Genomic DNA, 23,891 nt, shown 5'->3' on the forward strand with positions numbered 1-23,891 from the left:
TACATAGCCAGGTCACTAAGTGTCCTTAAGAAGAGCTCACATACAATTTGCACACTTTCTAAAAACGTATTCCTCTGTGATTGCTGGGATGTGAGTCCCTTAAAACCTTTAATAAAAACTGGGATGGACGGGCTTCAATTATGTGTTTGGTTTGCAATGATAAAATTATGTATTCAAAGTGCAGTTAAACTCAGCATTTCCTCTTAAAGTTAATTACAGCACAAAGCCTACTACAAAAAGGTAGCAGAACAGCAAGAAGCTACCATGCCCAGCCTTTTTGGTGGAAACCACTCCAAGTTTCCGAACGTAACATTTTTTGGGCCTTCTCCTTAACATTGATCTAGTGAAAAATAATGTATTGCGGTCTTATTGGTCTTCGCACCCAATACATCACATGCCCATGTTCTCTGCTGCCATGTCCAGGTCACGATTTGAGAACATCCTGCGCTTCCTGCACTTCAGTGCCAATACAACCTGTCATCTAAGAGGCTACCCTGCTTATGACCGGTTCCACAAAATTTGGCCCCTCATATACCACCTGTCATCAAAATTTGCAGATGCTTATACCCCTGATCAATCATTCTGAGGCATTTGGTTTCCAGACTACTCCTGGAAACCGCTCTTTCAAAGAGTCAGCACTGTCTTCAATAGATAAACTCTTTTATTAGTATCAAGACATCATAAATTCCAGAAGATCAAGCAGCCAGCGACAGCTCCGCTGTTTCGGGCAGTCTGCCCTTTCTCAAGCTGTTAAAGCATGTCATGCTTTAACAGCTTGAGAAAGGGCAGACTGCCCGAAACAGCGGAGCTGTCGCTGGCTGCTTGATCTTCTGGAATTATGATGTCTTGATACTAATAAAAGAGTTTATCTATTGAAGACGGTGCTGACTCTTCGAAAGAGCGATTTGAGAGGACACCTGGAGTGCACAGGTGACTGGAGTGGAGAGCACGTCTAATTTTCCTCGGTCCACCATAGGTGCTTGCTACATATTGCTTTGAGTACTCCTGGAAACCAAATGGGTGTTTTGGGCCCCTAAAATGCCAGGGCAGTATAGGAACCCCACCAAGTGACCCCATTTTAGAAAGACACCCCAAGGTATTCCGTTAGGAGTATGGTGAGTTCATAGAAGATTTTATTTTTTTGTCACAAGTTAGTGGAAAATGACACTTTGTAAAAAAAAAACAATACAAATCAATTTACGCTAACTTGTGACAAAAAATAAAATCTTCTATGAACTCACCATACTACTAACGGAATACCTTGGGGTGTCTTCTTTCTAAAATGGGGTCACTTCTGGGGTTCCTATACTGCCCTGGCATTTTAGGGGCCCTAAACCGTGAGGAGTAGTCTGGAAACCAAATGCCTCAAAATGACCTGTGAATAGGACGTTGGGCCCCCTTAGCGCACCTAGGCTGCAAAAAAGTGTCACATGTGGTATCGCCGTACGCAGAAGTAGTATAATGTGTTTTGGGGTGTATTTTTACACATACCCATGCTGGGTGGGAGAAATAATTCTGTAAATGACAATTTTTTTCTTTTTTTTACACACAATTGTCCATTTACAGATATTTCTCCCACCCAGCATGGGTATGTGTAAAAATACACCCCAAAACACATTATACTACTTCTCCTGAGTACGGTAATACCACATGTGTGGCACTTTTTTGCAGCTTAACTGCGCTAAGGGGCCCAAAGTCCAATAAGCACCTTTAGGCTTTACAGGGGTGCTTACAATTTAGCACCCCCCAAAATGCCAGGACAGTGAACACACCCCACAAATGACCCCATTTTGGAAAGTAGACACTTCAAGGTATTCAGAGAGGGGCATGGTGAGTCCGTGGCAGTTTTCATTTTTTTTTTTTTTTGGTCACAAGTTAGCATAAATGGAAACTTTTTTTTTGGTCACAGTGTCATTTTCCGCTAACTTGTGCCAAAAAATAAAATCCTCTATGAACTCACCATGCCTCTTAGTGAATACTTTGGGATGTCTTTTTTCCAAAATGGGGTCATTTGGGGGGTATTTATACTAGCCTGGAATTCTAGCACCTCATGAAACATGACAGGTGGTCAGAGAATTCAGAGATGCTTCAAAATGGGAAAATTCACTTTTGGCACCATAGTTTGTAAACGCTATAACTCTTACCCAAACCAATAAATATAACTGAATGGATTTTTTTTTAATGAAAGACATGTAGCACAATAAATTTGGACAAAAATGTATACAGAAATTTTACTTTATTTGACAAATTTTATCACAAAGTTAAAAAAATTTTATTTTTGACAATTCATGTCTTTTTTTTGATGAATATAATAAAAACTAAAAATTGCAGCAGCAATCAAATGGCACCAAAAGAAAGCTGTATTAGTGACAACAAAAGGAGGAAAAATTCATTTAGGTGGTAGGTTGTATGACCGAGCAATAAACCTGTGAAAGCTGCAGTGGTCTAAATGGGGAAAAAAAGGCTCTGGTCCTTAACCCCTTGCCGTTCCAATTCTGACGGCAAGGGGGCGGCGCAGCACTTTTTACATTTTTTTAATTTTTTTTATTTTTTATCATGCAGCGAGCCCAGGGCTTGCTACATGATAGCCGCTGACAAGCGGCAACCCCATACCTACTTCGATCGCCGCCGGCGATCTTTGCAAGCAGGAAATCCCGTTCAGAACGGGATTACCTGCTGGGCGACAGGGCGGGATGACGTCATGGATGTCGGGACATCAGAGGGAATCCCGATCCACCCCTCAGTGCTGCCTGGCACTGATTGGCCAGGCTGCGCAAGGGGTCTGGAGGGGGGGCGACGAATCGGCGGCGATCGGGATATGCACGCAGCTAGCAAAGTGCTAGCTGCGTGCAGTCAAAAAAATTTGTGAAAATCGGCCCAGCGGGGCCGGAGAAATCCTCCTGCACAGGCTACCCCGAGCTAAGCTTTAAGGGGCGAAAAGACTGTGGTCCTTAAGTGGTTAAAGTACACATCTACATCTCTAACTATAATTCTTACAGCTATTTGAGATTACCTACAAAAAAAATGACAACTGCATAATAAAAATAAAATATTTGTGATAGTATCTATTGAGATTTCTCTCCTTTTTTTTTTTTTTTTTTTTTTTTTTTTTTTTTTTTTTTTTTTTACCTTCTGCTAGCCATGCAGGCTGAAACACTGCCAGGAATGTTTACTAATTGTGGGTGATAAAGAAACCTAAACAAGATTATGTAAACACTTGAGTTCTCATATAAGCTTCCAACTTGGATCTAAGCTTCCCACTGAAGAAGAAAGTGCTGTGTTTAACTGTTTGAATGCTGTTCTGCTACCTTTTTTAGTAGGCTTTGTGCTGTAATTAACAGAGGAAATGCTGAGTTTAACTGCACTTTGAATACATAATTTTATCATTGCAAACCAAACACATAATTGAAGCCCCTGTCCATCCCAGTTTTTATTAAAGGTTTTAAGGGACTCACATCCCAGCAATCACAGAGGAATAGGTTTTAGAAAGTGTGCAAATTGTATGTGAGCTCTTCTTAAGGACACTTAGTGACCTGGCTATGTACTCTGTAAAGTGCTGCAGAAGATATTGGTACTATGTACAGTAAATATTATGGTAGTCATTGCCGAATGTCCTATGGTAGAATTAGATTGTGAGCCCCTCTGAGGGCCGTCAGTTATATAGCTATGTACTCTGAAGTGCTGCGGAGGATGTCAGTGCTATATAAATATTAAATAATAATGGTATGACATTTTGACCCTGATAGGATTATACTGTGAGCTTCTCTGAGGACAGTCAGTGACATGACTATGTACTCTGTAATGTGCTGCGTCAGATGTCAGTGTTGTATAAATACATAATAATAATAATAATAATATGGTAGGACATTAGGCTTTGACTATGGTAGGCTTAGATTGTGAGCTCCTCTGAGGACTGTCAGTGACATGACTATGTGCTCTGTACAGTGCTGCTGAAGAGTTCAGTGCTATATAAATACATAATAATATGGTAGGACATTAGGCTATGACTATGGTAGGATTAGATTGTGAGCTCCTCTGAGGACAGTCATTGACACGACTATGTACTCTGTAAAGTGCTGCAGAAGAGGACAGTGCATAATGATGATTTCTTACCTCAGACTACTCTGGAGGGGCGTGAGCATCACACTGTGGAGGAGTTTGAGAAGCTGCACGACTTCCTGCAGGCGCAGGAGGAGAAACAGCTGCAGAACCTGCGGAAACAGGGCAACGATCTGATGGAGGAAATGCAGGCGTCTGCCAGCAAGATGCAGAAGAACAAAGAGTTCCTGACAGAGGCCATTGCAGTGGCCAATGGGAAGATAAATGAGACTGAAGCTTATCCCTTCCTCAATGTAAGGAGCCAGCAGGCTAGATTAGACATTTTCTTTTGTGTGCGACTCGAACCTAATACTATCTACTGTTTGTGTTTCCTCTGCAGGATGTCAAATCCTTCATTGAAAAGTAAGTAATACTGCTCCAGAGCTCTCCATGTGCTCCACTGCTGTGGTTGTGTAACACTATCAGCTGTTCATGAGATGGGAGTGGGAATGTCAGCTGCCTAACGCACATTCTGGCTGATTACAAAAGGGAAAAGATCTGTTTCTCTGTTCAGGATCTGCAGTCAAGCCCTCCACCTCCTGTCCATCTAGTTATCTGAATGCTGTGATTATTATCTGCAGTCCCATGTGCTGCAGCAGATCTGAGGACGGGATGAGAGCTGCAGTGGTGTTTTGCAAGGATATCTTGGCCCATTAATTGGGTATTCTGTCTCAGTGCCTCTAATATAGGTAGCCAGGCGTCCCCTTAGTATTAGTAGCCACATGTAACTTGCGCTCCCCAGTATAGGTAGGCAGATGCCCCCTTAGCAGTCATTTACATACATCACCCCCCTCTGTATAGATGGATGTCCCCCATATAGGTAGCAAAATGCCCCCTTAGAATAGGTAGGTCCATGTAGCCCAGGAGGCTAGTCAGGATGAGGCTGGGCCGCATAAGGAATTTCATAATCGCGGCGCATCGCCACCTCTGCCCGCCCCTCTCACTCTTCCTTCACAGAGAGGGGCGGGGAGAGGCGGCGATCTGTGCGGCAATTGACGTCAGGAGGGGCAGAGCTGAAGCTGAAAGCTCTGCCCTTTCCAGGAAATGCCGGCGGGCGATTTGGGGGCTTTGCAGCCCTTGTTTAGTGGCGGGGATGCGGCGGATTACTTGGGAGCACTGAAGCAAACTATAAGCAAGCTTTTGCTGGCGAGGGCCACAAAATATTGTATCGAGGGCCGCAAATGGCCCGCGAGTTTGAGACCCCTGATGTAGCCCCTTATAACCACCCTTCAGATGTGCCCCCAGGTATGTGGCCGGATGATCCCGGTGTCTAATGGCATTGGGAGGGGGGCCGAGTCTTGCCACCCTCTCTGCACAGCTCAGTTACATTGTGCCCACTGTTTCTCTCCAACAAGCTCTATTTTGTGTTTAATGGTATCGGGAGTTCTTCTCTGAAACGGTAAGTGGGGAGTATTGGGGGTCCAGCTGATTTCTATGGAAACGCTGTCGTTTCCCACACTGAATGGTATGTTGTAGGAATGGTTGTTCTCCTGTCTCCCCCAGGTGTGAGGAGCAGCAGAAAGAGGCCCTGTCCTCCAGAGACACTCTGGTGGATAAGAAGCTTAACCTGAGCACATTCAAAGGACCAATCCAACTCAATGCGTGGAAAGAAATGAGGTCCCTGGTGACCCCAGGTAAGTTGTAAGACCACGTGGAATAATAGACTGGGTGAAGCATATCCGATATTTATTTTCAAGAATAGGCGTACACACCAAATACATTTGTTTTGAAAATAAGAAAAAAAGCAGGATTTAACAGGTCAGACCAGCTTTACTTTGTCCAGCTACTGGGAGGAAATGTCTGGCAATGGATTTATTGCCTGGGTGTTTTGCCTAAGCAAATAGGGTTTTTAACCACTTAACGACCGATAGGCGTCGGCGAGTCGTTAGTGGTATAGCATGGAAACGGCCGCTCGATCGAGCGGCCTTTCCATGCCAGTTCACGGAGACTGTCTCCGTGAACAGTGTGCGAGCCACCGATCGCAGCTCGCACGCATAATGTAAACATCCGGGGAAGCAATCCCCGCTGTTTACATCACACGGCGCTGCTGCGCAGCAGCGCCGTGACGTAGATCGGCGATCCCCGGCCTCTGGCCGGGGATCGCCGGCATCTGATAGGCAGAAGCCTATCCTATCAGGCGCAGGACGGAACTCCGTCCTGCGCCACTCACAGGGTAAGGGGGAGGGAGGGAAAGCCGGGGAGGGCGGAAAGCGCTCCGGAGGGGGGCTTTGAAGAGCCCCCCCCCCCCCCCGGAAAGTGCGGGTAGCCGGCGGCGATCAGACCCCCCAGCAGGACATCCCCCTAGTGGGGAAAAAAGGGGGGGGAAGTCTGATCGCCCTGGCTACTTCCTGATCGGTGCTGCGGGCTGGAGAGTCCACGCAGCACCGATCAGAAGAAAATACCCTGGTCCTTAAGTGGTTAAACCCTCTAACTTTGCTCACCATTCAAAGATGGGAATAAACAAAATTGCTGCAAAACATGTATATAAAACTCAAAGAAATAGTTTATTTAGTCCTACAATCTTGTTACAATATTATCTATCTAAGCCTGCAGAATCATAGTTAGTTTGAGTAATTAGAAGTATGCATCAACACGTTACCAAGCTGTTGTAGACATCACCCAGGGAGAATCGGGGGACCTCAGCGACCTCGAAGGGGAAACAACTGGAACATACACGAACAGCACGTCTGCTGATCATCTGGAAAGATCCCAAAGTCAAAGTGTCTTCCCCCTGCCTTTATCAGACAGAATCGTCATAACCGCGCAAGCGCATAAGCAGCTAATCAGAACATGTTTCTATTCCGCGCAAGCGCAGAAAGAACACATGCTATTGTTGCTGCCTCAGCGTGTGATCCCATGATCTTATTCCGCGCAAGCGCAGAAAGACCACATGTTGCTACTTCAGCGCGTGATCACAACATGCTCTCACTGCGCGCAAGCGCAGAAAGACCATATGTTGCCAATCCAGCGCGTAAACAGAACATGTTTTTCTTCTACCCAAGGGCAAGAAGAACATGTTGCTTTGTGGACAAGGAATGTAAGCAAATGCAAGAAATGTAACTTATTGCACAGCAATTCATTGTTCTTGTTCTTCTGCACAAGGACAGACAAAATACAGCAACGTCTCCAGTTGCTGTGTTGAACCAAATTAAGTCATCCAGCACTAGACAAAGTATAATACACATTTAACATATATACGTGAATAGTAATACATACATTAAAGGATCCATACATAAAGACAGGCAAGTCACTAACGTATCACATTGGGTTACTCTTGCACTAACTCGTAGCATGCTGTTCGTCCCATTGCCGCTGCTCTGAGCCCTTCAGTTTTCTTTTTATTGTATTTTTAAAAATCCAGGACTTCCTTGTTAAAATGGCCGCGACCCCTCTTCTTGTTTCCAGGTCGTTGCTCCAGCCTGGATAATTTATGCTGATGCTATGCCCCTGTCTTGTCCCCCACACCCAATAGCAATCTCTAATTGCACGGCTAAATATTGATTACTATAAATTAGGGAATGTATAATCAGAATTCTACTTAAATATCTAGCATAATTCATTTACAAGAAAGACTCATCCTAATAATGTAGCTGATAGAATTTTTGCAAGCCTTTTCACTCCCCCTGTGTACTTCATACCTTCCTATTGTGTACACAGGAGAGTCCAGCACTGCAAATCCCATATAAATAGTGTACCTAATATTATACATTTTTCCTGCCTTTTCACTCCCCTGTGTACTGCTTACCTTCCTGTTGTGTGAACTGGAGGGTCCAGCGCAGCACATGCCTCAACTTCTTCCTCTCTGCAGCTATGACTCACTTGCTCTGTGGGAGGAGTCTGGCAGGCACGGGGCAAGCATAAGGTTGCAGAATAATTAAGGGAAGAGTGACAGGGGCGGGGAGAGGTGGAGATCGACACACCAAGAGGCAGAGCTGCTGCACACAGCTCCGCCTCTTCCTGCCCCTTCATGGTAGCATAATCTACGACCTGGAAAGTCGTAGAATTTTGACAGTGATTTACAGGGGCAGCTAGTTTTTGAGCAGGAATGCAGTGATTCTGCTTGGCTCATGAAGATAAAGCTGAGCCGAGTGAAGAAAAAAGAGACTTCAGTGTCTCTTTAAAGCAAACTAAAGCATCTTGAAACTTGTGAATTGTATGTTTAGTACGGATAATGAATAGAACATTAGTAGCAAAAATAAGTCTTGTATTTTCTTGTAGTCTTGTATTTTTATTTTGAGTTAAATAGATTTTTTTTTATATATATTTTTTTACTAACACTACATCATTCAGTCTTATTTGTAGTTTACAGACTACACTTTGTATTTTAAACTATAAAACAGAGCAGAAATAAAGACTCCTTGAACTTTCCCCCAGTAAAAATTTATGTCAAGCTGTCTCTCACTTTTTCTTGGTGGTTTTATTGTTTGCTTTAACCCTTCAGCAGCCAATTTATTTAGAGACTTGTAAGTGTTTCCAGGCCAATTTATTTTAGCACATTTTTTGTGCGTTTCTTCTCTTTTACATTTCTTAACTTCTAATTAGTACTGCTGTAATTAAAGAAAGATTGAATTTTTCACCTCATGTGTCCTTTAAAGTGGACCAAATTAAAAATACAAGATTTCAGAAATGAAATCTATTTTCTAAATGATCATAATTAATAGCAGCTTTTTTTCAGCGGCATGATGACAAATATAAAATATTTTACATGTATTGGAGGAACCCCTCCCTTCCTTTCATATTGCCGGGACAGAATCCGGGAGACTGGTGGAGTAGGAGGTGTCCAGCAAAGGAGGAATTGCTAATGGCTGCCCCCAGTACAACCCTAGTTATAAAAAGAGAAGGGTGAAAAGCATGCACTGAAATGCTCATAGGCTTGAAGGAGTGTTTATCTTTGTATGTGTCAGAGTGCTGCAACTAAATATTTTGTAATAAAGAAATGTTTGGGTCCACTTCAAGGTAATCATACACTGGCATATGGGCACTCATTTTACCGACAGATAGATCCCTCTCATATCAAAATCTGATCAGGGATGGGACTATTACTGCCACACACGGCAAATAGATTTCATCTTAAAATCTCTAAAAATCTTTTGAACCACCTCTGCCATAGTAAAGGGTACCCTATGTCCCCCCACATCTAGTGTTCCTCCAGGGAAGCTGCAGAGTATTGGCAGCAGAGCGCACACTCACCAGTCCTCTTCTTCCTGTCTACATTGGAAACTGTTCCCCCATGACCTGGCGGCATCTATGTAGTCTCATAACATACATGTCGCCGGGCAGGGATCGAGACATCGAAATATTACCGTAAGCTTTAACACCTCTATGTACATTTTGGATCAGGAATGGGTCTTGTCTGGCACATAGTGATCTGGACAGCACATGCTATTTTTTTTCTACTTTTATTTCCTCAACCGCCTTGCTATGTACACATTGACTGAGCGTCGGCCATCTTGCTTTACAGGTGTGAAGATTGCTGAACTTGAGCAAGATGATTCCTCTACAGGAGCTGCAGAGACAGGTAAACTGCTCAGCTTATGTGGTGTCTAGCAACAATTAGAGTAGGACTGAAGGAATCATAGGTCTGGGTACCCTATACAACTTCACATATTTCTGGATTTACTTAGCTGAAATGTTCTGACTGACACATCAGTCATTTCATGTTACCAAAAGTTTGCTCATGTTACCAGTCAAAGCACAGGAGCAAGTGTTTGGTAGCGTGACACAGCTGTTGTCAGTCCCTTCTCCCCCACATAACTCCACTTCCTTTCACAAGTCTTCATGTAACACTTGTTTTTGTATACTTGCTTGGATCAACAAAATTAAGCTAGAAACATGGTTGGTGCCCAGCCTGCATCTTCTGTGCCTTATTAATTACCAGTAAGCATTGGGTCTTGGGGTTAGAAATAGGTAGAGGAAGGTCTTAGGGTTAGGCATCATTAGAGGTAGTTTAATGTTAGGCATCGATAGAGGGAGGTCTTAGGGTTAGACATCGGTAGAGGGAGGTCTTAGGGTTAGGCATTGGTAGGGGGAGGTGTTAGGGTTAGGCATCGGTAGAGGGAGGTCTTAAGGTTTGGCCGATGCCAAAGGGTGGTCTTAGGGTTCGGCATCAGTATAGGGTTTTCTTAGGGTTAGGCATCAGTATAGGGTTTTCTTAGGGTTAGGCATCGGTAGAGGGAGGCCTTGGGGTTTGGCATCGATATAGAAAGGTTTTAGGGTTAGGCATTGGTAGAGGAAGGTTTTAGGGTTAGGCATTGGTAGAGGAAGGTTTTAGGGTTAGGCACTGGTAGAGGAAGGTTTTAGGGTTAGGCACTGGTAGAGGAAGGTTTTAGGGTTAGGCATTGGTAGAGGAAGGTTTTAGGGTTAGGCATTGGTAGAGGAAGGTTTTAGGGTTAGGCATTGGTAGAGGAAGGTTTTAGGGTTAGGCACTGGTAGAGGAAGGGTTCTGTGTGAGAGTAGGGTTAGGTTAAGGTCTGGTTCACACGGACGCTTGGTGGGCATTTACTGGAGTTTGCGCGAACACAGCGTTTGGATCCTGATGTTCCCCGTCGTTTGAGGCAATCCTGGACGCTACATGTAGCTTCCAGGGTCGATTACCCCTCCATGTCTAATGTCCCCCTGTTGGGGAAGAAAACCACTGACTGCAATAGCAACTTACCGAAAGCCCGACCACGACGCAGCCTTTTTTAGATGTACACATCTATACTATCTGTGCAGACAAGTTCTTTAAGGGGTATTGTATAGTATTTTAAAAACAAAAACTGACACTTACCTAGGGCTTCTACCGGCCCCCTGCAGCTGTAATGTCCTGCGCCATCCTCTACGATCCTCCGTTCCTTGACACCGGTCGCCATCCAAATATTCATCTAACTAGACAAATGCAACTGCGGCCGCACTCCCACTCATGTCTCCAGGACCTATCTGCGCAGGCCCAGAACAAAGTCTTCACGAACTGCGCCTGCACAAGAAGCTGCCAGAGGCGGGAGCTAGGATGCGCACGGCCGCGCAGGTGTAGTTGCATTCATCTAGCTAGATGAATAATTGGACGGGGACCGGCGGCAGGGGAACGGAGGATCGCAGAGGACGGCGCAGGACATGACAGCTGCAGGGGGCCGGTAGAAGCCTCAGGTAAGTGTCAGTTTTTGTTTTTAATATACCCTACAGGAACCCCTTTAAGGTCACTTGACTTGAAGAGAAAGCTACAAATGTTTCTTTAAGTGACCCTATAATAAAAGATTTATACATACATGAGGCTTCCTCCAGCTCCCTCCGCACGGATCGCTCCCACGCCGTCCTCTGCATTCTCCGTCTCCCATTAGCAGCAACGTCAGTTTGGCCGGTCGAGGCACACTGCACGCCCCATTGTGCTTCCATGGCCAGGACCGAGGGGGAGGTCGGTTCATGGATCGACTGGGCAAACTTTCACTGATCGGTGGGCTAACGGCCAGCAGCGGGGGCGCGCACGGGGGGGGGTGGGGGGGGGGGGCGGGAGCGGGTGCGACCCGTGGGAGTGCGCGCAGTCTAACTGGACGAAAATTTTCGTCCAGTTAGGCTGAAGTGGTTAAGTTCATGAGATACGTGGTGAATGCTAACTATTGCATGAGATTTAAACCACAGTAAATGTATACTTCTAACTATGGTTAGGACTACTAAACACACTAGAAGACATATAAGAATGTAATTATAAATAAAAGTTGAGATTTCTTGATAATAAAGGTGTTTGTGACAGAGATTCTCTTTTGCTAGTTCGGTTCTGATCAAGCAGATATGGTTTTGATTTTTAGATGAGAAGAAGGGGGACCACAAGCAGGAGAATTTGCCTGCGGAAGACTCCGATTCAGGTAAGTAACTGATAATGACTTAAAGTGAAACCGTAACCAAGAATTGAACTTCATCCCAATCAGTATCTGATACCCCTTTTCCCTGAGAAATCTATTCCTTTTCACAAACGGATCATCAGGGGGCTCTGTATGGCTGATATTGTTGTGAAACCCCTCCTACAGTGTGATGTCAGGACCATGGTTCTGACATCACACTGTGGGATCCATGTTGCATTGGGGGAAATAACAGCTGTTGACAGCTGTTTCTAACTGCCAAAAAAGCAAGCAGCATCTCCTTTCACTGACATCACCTACCAGCAGTAAAAGTGTCACCCTTTGCTAAATGTCAGAATGTAAATCGGGAGAGGAAATATTTTACAATGAGCAAACACTGACTAAATCATTTATACATAATTATTGTAAAAATGAAGCACTTTTTTTTACTACCTTTTTTTTTTCCACTGGAGTTCCCCTTTAAAGTGTATCCAGCACCCCTGTAGGACAGTAAAGGTGCCCATACACCACTCGATATTAAGGCCCGATCAACCATACAATTCAATTCTTTTATTGAATTGGTGTTGCACTGTGGCCACCCAATCGATTTTTCAATAGATATCAGGCCAAAATGTGTCTAAAGGATCGATTGGACATGCTGGAACCTTTACAAGATGGCGCCGGACTCGGACGCCGCGGCCACAGGGCTCCGGACTTTTTCACTTTTTAAAAATGTAATCCTGACTCTGCTCTCCTCTCTGAGCTCCTCTTTCACGCTGAGGGAGGACGTGGGCATGCTGGCTCTGCACCAGCCATCGGGTCGCGGTCCGCAAGAACATCAGCTGTTCGGGAACCACTTGCAGGACCCAGAGAGCACCGCAGCAGACATCAGGAAGCAGGATGGAGCTTGCTGATCTACACTGCTGCGGCCAGACCGCCAGCATTGCCACCCGCATAGGTCACACCATGGCCCCGCAGCTCGTCATCTGGGACGGCTCCCTAGAGAGAGGCCCCCCGTCCACCACACATCCCAGCCACAAGGCCTACACAGGACTCCATTGGCCACACTGCCGCCCCTATCAGCTGTTGAGCGGCATGTCACCCTCATTTTGCGGAGCATGCCTGGGTTCAGCTGAAGAGCACGCTCCCCTAGTCAGGGGAGTCCAGACGTGGACCCACTGCTGCCGCTGCCCACGGGATTATTTTGGGAGGCCAGGAGACTTCGGAGTTGGATCGCCGGACAGGTACAGCCTCAGTCACCGTCGAGTGAGCTCTACCGCCGGGTATCTTCCGCCCTCCACCACCGAGTCCCCCGCTCACAGTGCCACTGAGGTGATGCCGCCCTCCTCCACCTGGTCCCCCGTTCTCAGTGCCACTGAGGTGATTGCCACCTGCCAGCGGCTGCGCTCTGAGGCTCCGGCTCCTTTCGCCTCACCGATCAGCCAGGAGACCTGGGGTTGGCCTGTCCACGTGGGCTGCAGCTGTTTCGCCGCCATGTGTCCACTGTCGCTGCCCCGGAATGGCAATTCTACCTGCTGTAGCTAGGCTACCACGCAGCCACAGAGGAGATGATGTTGCCCCCTCTCCCAGCGGAGCTGGATGCTGCATCTGGGCATCTGCTGCCCCCCTCCCAGTGGAGCTGGCTGCTGCATCTGGGCATCAGTGCCCTGCCACCATCCTGCCACCACCAAATGTAAACCCCCCTGGCCTGTCCACCACTGCTGTCCAGCCGGGCCCACATCCACCACCCAAAGGCCCCACAGGGCCCCCACTGTATCTGCACCTTCAGTACCCAGCCGTGCGGACTTGAAATCAGGAGCGCTACTCCTCGGGCAACCTGGTCTGAGTGAACTCTGCTGTCTGCCTCCATCATGATGACCCCCCCCCCCCTCAGCTTTCACAGTTCCTTTCTCTCTACTTTGGCGGACAATCAGTAGCACCTGTCTTGTTGGGAGCGTGTCGCTGTGTAGCGTCCAGTGCCGAAAATGGCAGCGCTCATATCAGCTCGCAGGCTGCTCCTCCAGTCCCACTCTTTTCTGTTCCTGCTATCAGTGTATGCTTTGCTATGCTTGTATTACGTTAACTGTGCGTGTATGCTGTAATGCTCTCTGTTTTTGCTTTTTATTTTTGCTTTTATTGTTTATATGTATGTACCATGCTTAACTGTATGCGATGCTGCACTCTGCGTAATTGTACGCACAAGATGTAATGTCCTATGTATGCTTGTCCCATGTCTATGTATGTGCCATGCTTGACTGTATGCTATTTCTTGTTTTTTTTTCACCAACGACCCTGTATGCGCCAAAACCAATTCCGGGTACAATCCACCATTGTACTTTGTGAATAAATTCTGATTCTGATAATCTGTCGCAAATCATCAACCATGTGCGATGTGGTAATGTTCAGTATCGCAATAACTGATGGACCACCGGCTGTAATCCTTAGGAAATCGGTCTGCAGTGTATGGGCAGGCAACAGATCCCTCTCTGAGCAGTTTCGTTCAGTACGGCATCTGTCTTATGGTCAATCTGCCCGTAAATCTCTCTTCTTAAAGTGAACCTCCAGACTAAAAATCTGCAATACACTCGACTAGGATTTGTAAGATTGGGTATATTGACAACCACACACTGGAACTGAGGCACAGTCCCTAACAGGAGCCCTTCCTAAATGGTATATGTAATACCTAAAATATAGCTTTGAGTAATACTGATTAAAATAACTGGGCCACACCACCACCACCCATATATAACATGAGAATGGGGGGGGGGGGGGTAATGGTTAAGAAATAACAATTCAGATGGGCTATAAGTGGATACTCTGACAAAAATATCAGTGTCATGAGTACATAAATGATAGGGATGTCATAAGTCAGAATAAACATCCACTATCCTCAAAATAAATTGCTTAAAGTCCATATGAAAACGTGCTCATGCTGAAAATCCAATCCAGGCACATGTTTCCAAAATACTGGAGTATGGAGTAGATCAACGTTACAAAGAAAGGAGGCTTCTGCCAAGAGGCACAAAGGTACACTCCCTGCAGATGTCCTGTGCCCACGCCAGGACAAAAACGACCTCCGGTCCCCTGCCACGGCTCACTTTCATTCTCTCTGACTTGCTGTCCTGACAGTTACACAAGTTCTTGTCTGGGAATGTTCCTGAAAAGCATGAAGGGAAACATGAGAACCCCCCACTACCCCCATGAGAAGATATACTAGTCCAAAATCAGCCAGTGATGCGATAGCGCCATATGAAGTGAAAAATGGTTCTTTACTCTGGAAGAAATGTATGTATAAGTTCATATGTATTTTAAATGCCATTTTGTCTTTTAGACACAGATGCCAGTGAATTTGGAGATTTTGCTGCCATCGCCCCAGATGACGGTAAGAAACCGTTTTTTGTTTTGTAACCTTCCAGTAGTAAGCAAGCACAGAAATGCAACACTTAAAATAAGATCCTTCCCGCCTTTTTCCAACTTCCTTTTTCTGTCTCTTGCCTCACTCCCTCCGATGAAATGTAATAAGACTTTTATAAAGCACTATAAGATCTGGGATAACCCATGCAGTCACATGGTACCGGCACCACACCCACTCCTCTGTTGGAGAAGGGGCGGGGGTGTATTATAGCATTTAAAGAGACACTGAAGCAGAAAAAAAAAATTGATTTAATGAATTGGTTGTGTAGTACAGATAATTACTAGAATATTAGTAGCAAAGAAAATATTCTCATATTTTTATTTTCAGTTTTATAGTTTTGTGTGTATGTGTGTATGTACGTACGTACGTACGTACGTACGTACGTACGTACGTACGTACGTACGCACGCACGCACGCACGCACGCACGCACGCACGCACGCACGCACACACACACACACACACACACACACACACACATACACACACACACCTCATTGCATCATTCTGTGCAGTTTATAGTGTGCAGTTTACACACTACTCAGAATTCTACATGATTTTGCAGAACAGCAGTGAACTTTTGAACCCCTTCTCAGCAGAGAAAAAGAATATATAATCACTGACAGTTGAGATAACAAGCTTCTGAACACAGAGCTCTCCGACTCTGAAAGTCTCTGAAAGGCTTTTTTGCATAGATAACTGGCGTTTCTTAGCTCTTCCTGTACTGGAAACATTAGACATTTCTCTGCTCCTAATGTTTTATTTCTTAGTTGTACAACACATACAAATCATATCATAATTTTTTTTTCGCTTCAGTGTCTCTTTAAGCCATAATAAACTGTTAGCGAGGAGGCGTGCAAATGTTCATACATGCAAATGTTCATACAAATGCATTCACAGGAACCAATCATCCAGGAACCACCGCTATCCCTACAGCTAAGGGAAAAGCCGGGGTCTTAGTTCAGAATAATGCATTCCCTTGCATAGTCTCCTACAGAGGTACCCCAGTATACGTAGGTGTCCGAACTCTGGCCCTGTAACATGTATAGGGCAGACATGAAAACATTAATTGCATCAAACCTATCTAAAGATAAGGCACACGTATCCTGACCTCCTCCCCTGGGACAGGTGGTGCATCAGACTAACAATTATCATTATGCACATCGCTTATGCTGGTGTGTGCATGGTGTACTGTCTTTGCTATTGTTCTGGCCACACACCCTTTAGCACCTCCCTAATAACTTATTTAAATGTCCTAACTTGAGGCAGTGTGCCTGGATTTGTGTTGTTTTTCTTATAATTTTGAGTTAGTGACTTTGAACAAGTGCGCAGATCAGTTGCCTGGTGGGATGGTGAACGCCCCTCCTCCCGCTAATTATATATTAATCTCTTGCCGTTTTGTCTTTTAGGTAAGAGCAGGAACCAGCGTTTCACTGCTACAGTCTCCACATCAGGTAAAGAAACTTTGGGTGGCTTGAAATAAAATTAGCTTAAAGTGCACCAGAGACGAGTAAGTATAAAAGATGTATACATACCTGGGGCTTCTTCCAGTCCCTCCGCACTGATCGCCCTCACGCCATCTTCCTCCGCCTTCTTGCTCTCCCGTTTGCAGTCCTGTAAGTTGGGCCGGTCGGCTCATGCGCAGTGTAGCTGCACGCGCCTCCATCTCGCTCCAGCACCTGGAAACTTTCTGCACAGGTGCAGAGCGCTCACGGGAATGGGGCAAGCGGCCGTGGCACCCCAACTCACTGAGCTTGTAGGGCTGCAAGCAGGAGAACGAGAAGGCGGAGGAAGACGGCGTGGGAAGAATCAGTGCGGAGGGGGCTGGAGGACGCCCCATGTATATATAAATCTTTTATACTTACTTGTCTCAGGTACACTTTAAAATAAGAATTGAAATAATTTGGCACTGCAGAAGAGCCACACTGCTCTGTGTAACGGGATTCTGAAGTTATCCCGAGGAATATTATGTAAACCTATAAGAAGAGAAACAAAAAGAAAATGCACAATTAGTTACATACAACAGTAGAGGGAAACCTATGGGGTAGTGCAGAGACTTCCCACATACTCCTCTACTTCACCTCTGCTGGCCGGGACCCACTTCAGTTCCACGATCTCCATGTGCAAGCACAGCTGTACTATGCACGCGTGACTACCATGCAAGAGTACTACAGTGGCGTCCCTCCTGTAACTGGTACTACAGTGGCGTCCCTCCTGTAACTGGTACTACAGTGGCGTCCCTCCTGTAACTGGTACTACAGTGGCGTCCCTTCTGTAACGGGTACTACAGTGGCGTCCCTCCTGTAACGGGTACTACAGTGGCGTCCCTCCTGTAACGGGTACTACAGTGGCGTCCCTCCTGTAACGGGTACTACAGTGGCGTCCCTCCTGTAACGGGTACTACAGTGGCGTCCCTCCTGTAACGGGTACTACAGTGGCGTCCCTCCTGTAACGGGTACTACAGTGGCGTCCCTCCTGTAGCCAGTGTCACCATAGCGTCCCTCCAGTAGCCAGTGCTGCAGTGGTTATAAGAGGGACACCATGGTGGCACTCCTAAAGCCAGTGCCGCCGCGGCGTTCCTCCTGTAGCCAGTGCCGCCGCGGCGTTCCTCCTGTAGCCAGTGCCGCCGCGGCGTTCCTCCTGTAGCCAGTGCCGCCGCGGCGTTCCTCCTGTAGCCAGTGCCGCCGCGGCGTTCCTCCTGTAGCCAGTGCCGCCGCGGCGTTCCTCCTGTAGCCAGTGCCGCCGCGGCGTTCCTCCTGTAGCCAGTGCCGCCGCGGCGTTCCTCCTGTAGCCAGTGCCGCCGCGGCGTTCCTCCTGTAGCCAGTGCCGCCGCGGCGTGCCTCCTGTAGCCAGTGCCGCCGCGGCGTGCCTCCTGTAGCCAGTGCCGCCGCGGCGTGCCTCCTGTAGCCAGTGCCGCCGCGGCGTGCCTCCTGTAGCCAGTGCCGCCGCGGCGTGCCTGATGCAGCCTGAGTGGCTTCTTCCCCGATGCTTAAAGTGTACCTGAGATGAATAAATGAGTTTTATACATGGGGCTTCCTCCAGCCCCCGCAGTCGGGCTACGTGTGTTCCCTTGTTGCGCTGTCCGATTTGTACAATAAAAAATATACCCATTAAGTCACTGATCTCCTGGATACCTATTTGCCGCTCCCCGCCGTGATCCTGGCTCTTAATCGCCAGTTTTAGGCAGTGTTTACAAACAAAAAACATGGCCGCTAGCCAGGAAGTGATGTGTGTGTGTGTGTGTGTGTGTGTGTGTGTGTGTGTGTGTGTGTATATATATATGTATGTATGTGTTTATATACAGTGGTTTGCAAAAGTGTTTGGCCCCCTTGAAGTTTTCAATCAATTTTATTGGAATTCCACATGAAAAACCAATACAAAGTGGTGTGTACACACACGCGCGCCCCCCCCCCCCCCCCCCGGTTTACAAACGCCCGACTTATGAACGACCAGCCGATACGAACTCCGCCCCGTCGCAATTACGTCACGCCGCCGGGGACTACCTCTTCTGCGCCATTTTAACTGCAGAGTAAGCGCAGCAGAAGGTAAATAAGAGGACATCTCGCCTGTCCTCTGGCTGTAGCAGGTCCCATCGTGGTCCCCTGAAGCTGCGCAGCCCGTTGTCTCGCTCCGTCCACTGTTCCCAGCGGCTTCTTATGCGTCACATAATGACGCAATCAGGAAGAGCCCCCTAGTGGCGGCACTTCCTAATTGCGTCATTATGCGACGCATGTGAAGCAGACACCGGGAACAGTGGACCGAGCGAGACGACGGGCTGCGCAGCTTCCGGGGACCACAATGGGACCTTCTACAGCCAGAGGACAGGTGAGATGTCCTCTATTTACCTTCCGCTACACTTACTCTGCATTTAAAACAGGGGCAAAGGTGGCTGTCCCGACTTGAGGACAGATTCAGGTTAAGAACGAGCGGACAGTCCTCATCTCGTTCGTTAACCGAGGACTACCTGTATGTATGTATGTGTGTATATATGTGTATTCTATTGCACAACATACACACACCTCATGTTACAATATACCACAAGTTTTTATTACATAGTGAATTATCTGCATTCCAGTCTGGGATTAGTCACAGTTTACAGGCAACAGCTCCCTCCCCCCTCAGCCTCACAAACTGTCTGTGGAATACATGAAGTACACACACAGAGCGTGCAGGGGGTGTGGATAACTTGCCCCTATCACAGCAGAGGCAGCTCCTTCCTCCCTGGGTCCATAAAGCTTGACAAAGAAAAGATGAGATATATTACAGAGACAGTGCAGCTAGAAAAGGCTGCAGTAATACAGACAACATAAGAACAGGTTTAGGAACTTAGTCTCTTTAAGTTGGCCAGGGTTACTACAAAACCGAGGTGCTGTTATCCGATATTACTGGGCATCTCATATGCCTGAAAAATTGTCTGATTCTGCGTTAATTCTTGACTGTAAAGCGATTACTCTCTATAACCTTGTTTAATTTTCCATCACAGGAAAGAAACAAATATTGCTCCTCGGACATGCTCTCCTATCACAAGCTGAAGAGAATGCCAAGACGGCCTCTTATGGACACGACCTGGGCTTTGGCAAGGACAATTACACTGTTCATTGGGCAGCCAAGAATGGCATGAGCTGGAGAAGCTTGGTACCAGAACTGAAGAGAAAAGTTGATTCTTTGGGCGTTCCAAGCATCCTGGTCATTCACCTAGGAGGGAATGACTTAGGATTTTGGCCCACCCACAGCCTGACCAGTACCATAAGAAAAGTGTTGAAGAATATAGCCTTTAGATATAGAGAAACAAAGGTTTTCTGGTCATCGATAGTCCCCAGAGCTGAATGGCTCTACACAGCAACTGAAAAAGGTCGGAAGAATTGCAACGATCTTGTCGCCTGGGGCGCAGAGGAGGGTGGATACAAAGTCATCTCTCACTTTGAGGTTGAGAAGCTGTTTAAGGAGCGATGTAAGACTCACATCAAAAACCAAAAAGTCCAAGGCCTCTCAGCCATAGAACTGGATACCTTCTGTATGGACATAAGGGATGCCATAAGAAAGGCACTTTCTAAAGCAAAACAGGCTGAAAAGTCCAGTTAGTGTGTTGCCTTTAAGCTGAAGTGTACCGGAGGTGACATGATGAGATAGACAAGTGTATATTCGGTGCCAACCAAACCAGTAACTAGGCTGTGTTCATGTTTGTTTTCTTCTGTCTGAAAAAGTTAAACTTTTAGATATGCAAGTGACTGTTTCTCATCAGTCGGGGGCTAGTCGGACTATATAGGGCAGTGATGTGCAAACGTGGCTCTCCATCTGTTAAGGAACTACAAGTCCCCACAATGCATTGCGGGAGTCTGACAGCCACAGTCATCAGTCATAACGGCAAATGTGTTGTGGGACGTGTAGTTCCTTAACCTCCCTGGCGGTCAATTAAATCCGGCAGGGAGGCAGCACAGCACTATTTTTTAATTTTTAATTTTTTTTTAAATCATGTAGCTAGACTAGCGCTAGAGCTACATGATAGCTGCTGAGCAGCGGCACCCCCCCTCCCCCTCCGGCAATCAGGAAATCCCGTTCTGAACGGCGGTGATGGGTGGTTACACGCAGCTAGCAAAGTGCTAGCTGTGTGAAACAAAAAAAAAAAAATAATGCAAATCAGCCCAGCGGGGCCTGAGCAATCCTTCATGGCGGCTTACCTCGAGCTCAGCTCGGGGTTACCGCTAAGGAGGCTAACAGCTGGATTGCCAAGTTTTGCAGATCACTGATATAGGGTAACCCTCACAGATAATGAATTTCATCCATGAAACACGTAATTGGCAAAGAACATCTTCTAAATGTAGGGGATAGATGAAAAGCGTCAATAGTGCATATATTTAAGCTCCGGAACACTGAAAGACTGTCTCTTTCAGCGGAGACCACTTACTTCATCTTTTTATTAAACTGAAAATATGACTGGAAGGCTAACAGTCATTTTTAGGAGTTGGAGGATAGATACAATTGTTTATCTCATCAGTTTTTCACCTCCGGTTTCTTTTAGTATGTTTTGCTAGTACCTGTGCACATAGTAACTATCATTGATATTGTTCTATTGAGCAGTGCAGATGATTCTGCAGTGTATGCTGCATAAGGTACAAAATATGACCAACTGAGGTAAACTCCACCTCTTCTCCCCCCCCCCCCTCCTTTTTTCATTTCTTTACATTTCTAAACCCAGTCTGTGATGATTGCCATTTACGTGTGTATTTGGGTATTTAACTCAATCCTGCCTGGAGCCTCTGCTGTGGAGATGTTGCCTGAGAGATAGAGGATGAATAGGCCGATACAGAAAGAAAAGGTTGGGTATTTTAGGTGTCATACACTGGCCTGTGCTGTGGATGACTGCCCGCTCTCTACCCAGCATGCTTCCTGGTTTTGTAGGGCAGGTCTCTGCCTCCTACTGTTTGGTGCCTGAGCAGTAGCCATCATTAGGCCCAGGCAAAGTCATGTAGACAGGGTTTCCTATGTAAATACTGTAGCTTTGTGATGTTAGTTTTTCCATAAGCACCTCTGTACCACTAAATAGAAGCAGAATACACAGGTAAATGTCACAGCCAACATTTGGTGGTGAAAGTGGATCCGAGGTGAACTTTTACTCATTGCATAATTGTGTTCCTTTCCTATTGTTTATAGGGCATTCCTCAAGCCAAATACTTTTTTGTTTTTGTTTTAATACTCTCCCTATAAACTAAAAAAAACCACGCCCACAGGTTTTCAGAGAGCCTTGGCAGTAGCAAGGGCTCATGGGAGCTCAGTCTGGGCAGGGGGAGGAGGTGTTACTAGCCATTGATTTCAGAGGCAGAGGGGAGGAGGGAGGATGAGAGGCTCAAGATACAGATAAGCCTGCCTCTGTGTAATGTTTATAAACATGGCTGTTGTCATTGTATCACAGGAATAAATAATCATTTTCTATTAAAGCTGTTTGCAGCTAGATTTGCTGTGTAAACCATCTAAACTTTAGATAAGATATATAGACCAGTTACTTGTTATAGTTAGTTTTTCATCTCGGATCCGCTTTAAGATGTTCTACACTCACTGGCTTGAACCCGGCTGAGGTAAGCTGTACTGTTCCATCTTGGCCCAGAATCTAGCACATGTTCAGGTGTCCCCTGGGTAATCCATGCAGCATATATATCCCATAACAGATCACTTCAGTCCTATATACAACCGTCATTAAACTGATAGCAAGACTGAGAGACCTCGGATGAGGCGTGGCATGATCAGAGCTGGAGAGATCCCAGCCATTTGGTAACCTGGACTCTGTAAAAATTACAACTGCTGTCAAAGTTTTTGAGTTTTTCTGTCAGTGAAGCCGATTGTTAAATAAACAAAAAAATCCTACTGGTCCTGAATTTCATGTCAATTTTGTCCACACTCAGGGTTAAAGAGAATCTGTACTCTAATATTCTTACACTAAAAAGCATACCATTCTATTCCTTATTTTCTCCTGGGCCCCTCTGTGCTGTTTCTGCCACTCCCTGCTGCAAGCCTGGCTTGTAATTAACAGTTTTAGGCAGTGTTTACAAACTAACCAGCTTGTGATAGGCTCACATAAACAGAGTGTGTGAGTCATACAGAGTGTGCAGGTGGCCTGCAGAGGGTGTGTATCACTTCTATCCAATCACAAGCAGCCCTGCACATTCCACACATTCAAGCCTTAGCCCGACAGACGAAAGCAGATAAGATTTATTACAGAGACAGTGCAAGTAGGAAAGGCTGCAGTAAACCAGAGCACATTAGAACAGGCATAGGAACTTATAGGATAGAAGAACTAAGGCTGAAAAATTTGTTAGAGTCTCTTTAAAGGGAACCTTCTGCAACATGAGATAGACGTGTGTATGTACAGTGCCAAGCACACAAATATGCTGTGTTGCTTTTCTTCTGCCTGAAAGAGTTAATATTCAGCTATGCAACTGACAGTTTCTCTCCCATCAGGACCCAGTCAGACTATAGCGATCCTCACTGATAAGGAATTACAGCCATAAAATACTTGGCAGAGAACAGCTTCTGAGAGCAGGAGATTGATTAAAAAAAAGTAAATAGTTAAAGTGGAATATAACCCTGCATTTCAACTTTGCTCTAAAACATTATTTACAGTATATTATATGCAACCAGCATTTTTTTTTTACTAGACCAGCATTAGAAGGGTTACACAGGGCTTTAAAGTTCCTGGAGAGAAATGCAGACGCATCTGAAGCTTACATAGATACATTTAAGTAAACAAAATGTATCTAAGTGTGGAATGTGACTCACTCTCTCTGAGGGCTCGTTTCCACTATCACGAATCTGCATGCGTCCAACGCATGCAGATTCGCACATGTAATGCAAGTGGATGGGCCTGTTTCCACTGTAGCGTTGTTGAGGTGCGTTTTTTTTCAGCGGTGAAAAAACGCACAAAAGAGCCACAGAATTCGCCTGCGAGTGGAATGCATGCGAATCGCCGCTAATATATTTAATAGGGAATTCGCCTGCGGCTATGGTATGCGAATTTTCATGCGAAATCGCATAGGTACCAATGTAACTTCAAACAGGCAGTGACATGGTTAAATTC

The 23,891-nt window shown here is 46.0% G+C and overlaps 1 protein-coding gene across 3 annotated transcripts in view; it reads left to right on the forward strand.

Annotated features, from left to right (window-relative positions):
* The window catches only part of LOC137524252 (nuclear factor 7, ovary-like), a 53,117-nt gene extending 30,431 nt beyond the window's left edge, over positions 1 to 22,686 (forward strand). For all 3 annotated transcript variants that reach the window (XM_068243896.1, XM_068243897.1, XM_068243898.1), the window contains 8 exons: positions 4,119 to 4,352; positions 4,439 to 4,461; positions 5,602 to 5,732; positions 9,560 to 9,616; positions 11,880 to 11,936; positions 15,241 to 15,291; positions 16,732 to 16,776; positions 19,806 to 22,686. In XM_068243896.1, coding sequence (XP_068099997.1) covers positions 4,119 to 4,352; positions 4,439 to 4,461; positions 5,602 to 5,732; positions 9,560 to 9,616; positions 11,880 to 11,936; positions 15,241 to 15,291; positions 16,732 to 16,776; positions 19,806 to 20,404 — 1,197 coding nt within the window. In that variant the 3' untranslated portion in view covers positions 20,405 to 22,686. The remainder of the gene's footprint in view (positions 1 to 4,118; positions 4,353 to 4,438; positions 4,462 to 5,601; positions 5,733 to 9,559; positions 9,617 to 11,879; positions 11,937 to 15,240; positions 15,292 to 16,731; positions 16,777 to 19,805) is intronic.
* Positions 22,687 to 23,891: the final 1,205 nt, after the last annotated feature.

This window comes from Hyperolius riggenbachi, chromosome 7 (genome assembly GCF_040937935.1).
Source record: "Hyperolius riggenbachi isolate aHypRig1 chromosome 7, aHypRig1.pri, whole genome shotgun sequence".
Taxonomy (NCBI): domain Eukaryota; kingdom Metazoa; phylum Chordata; class Amphibia; order Anura; family Hyperoliidae; genus Hyperolius; species Hyperolius riggenbachi.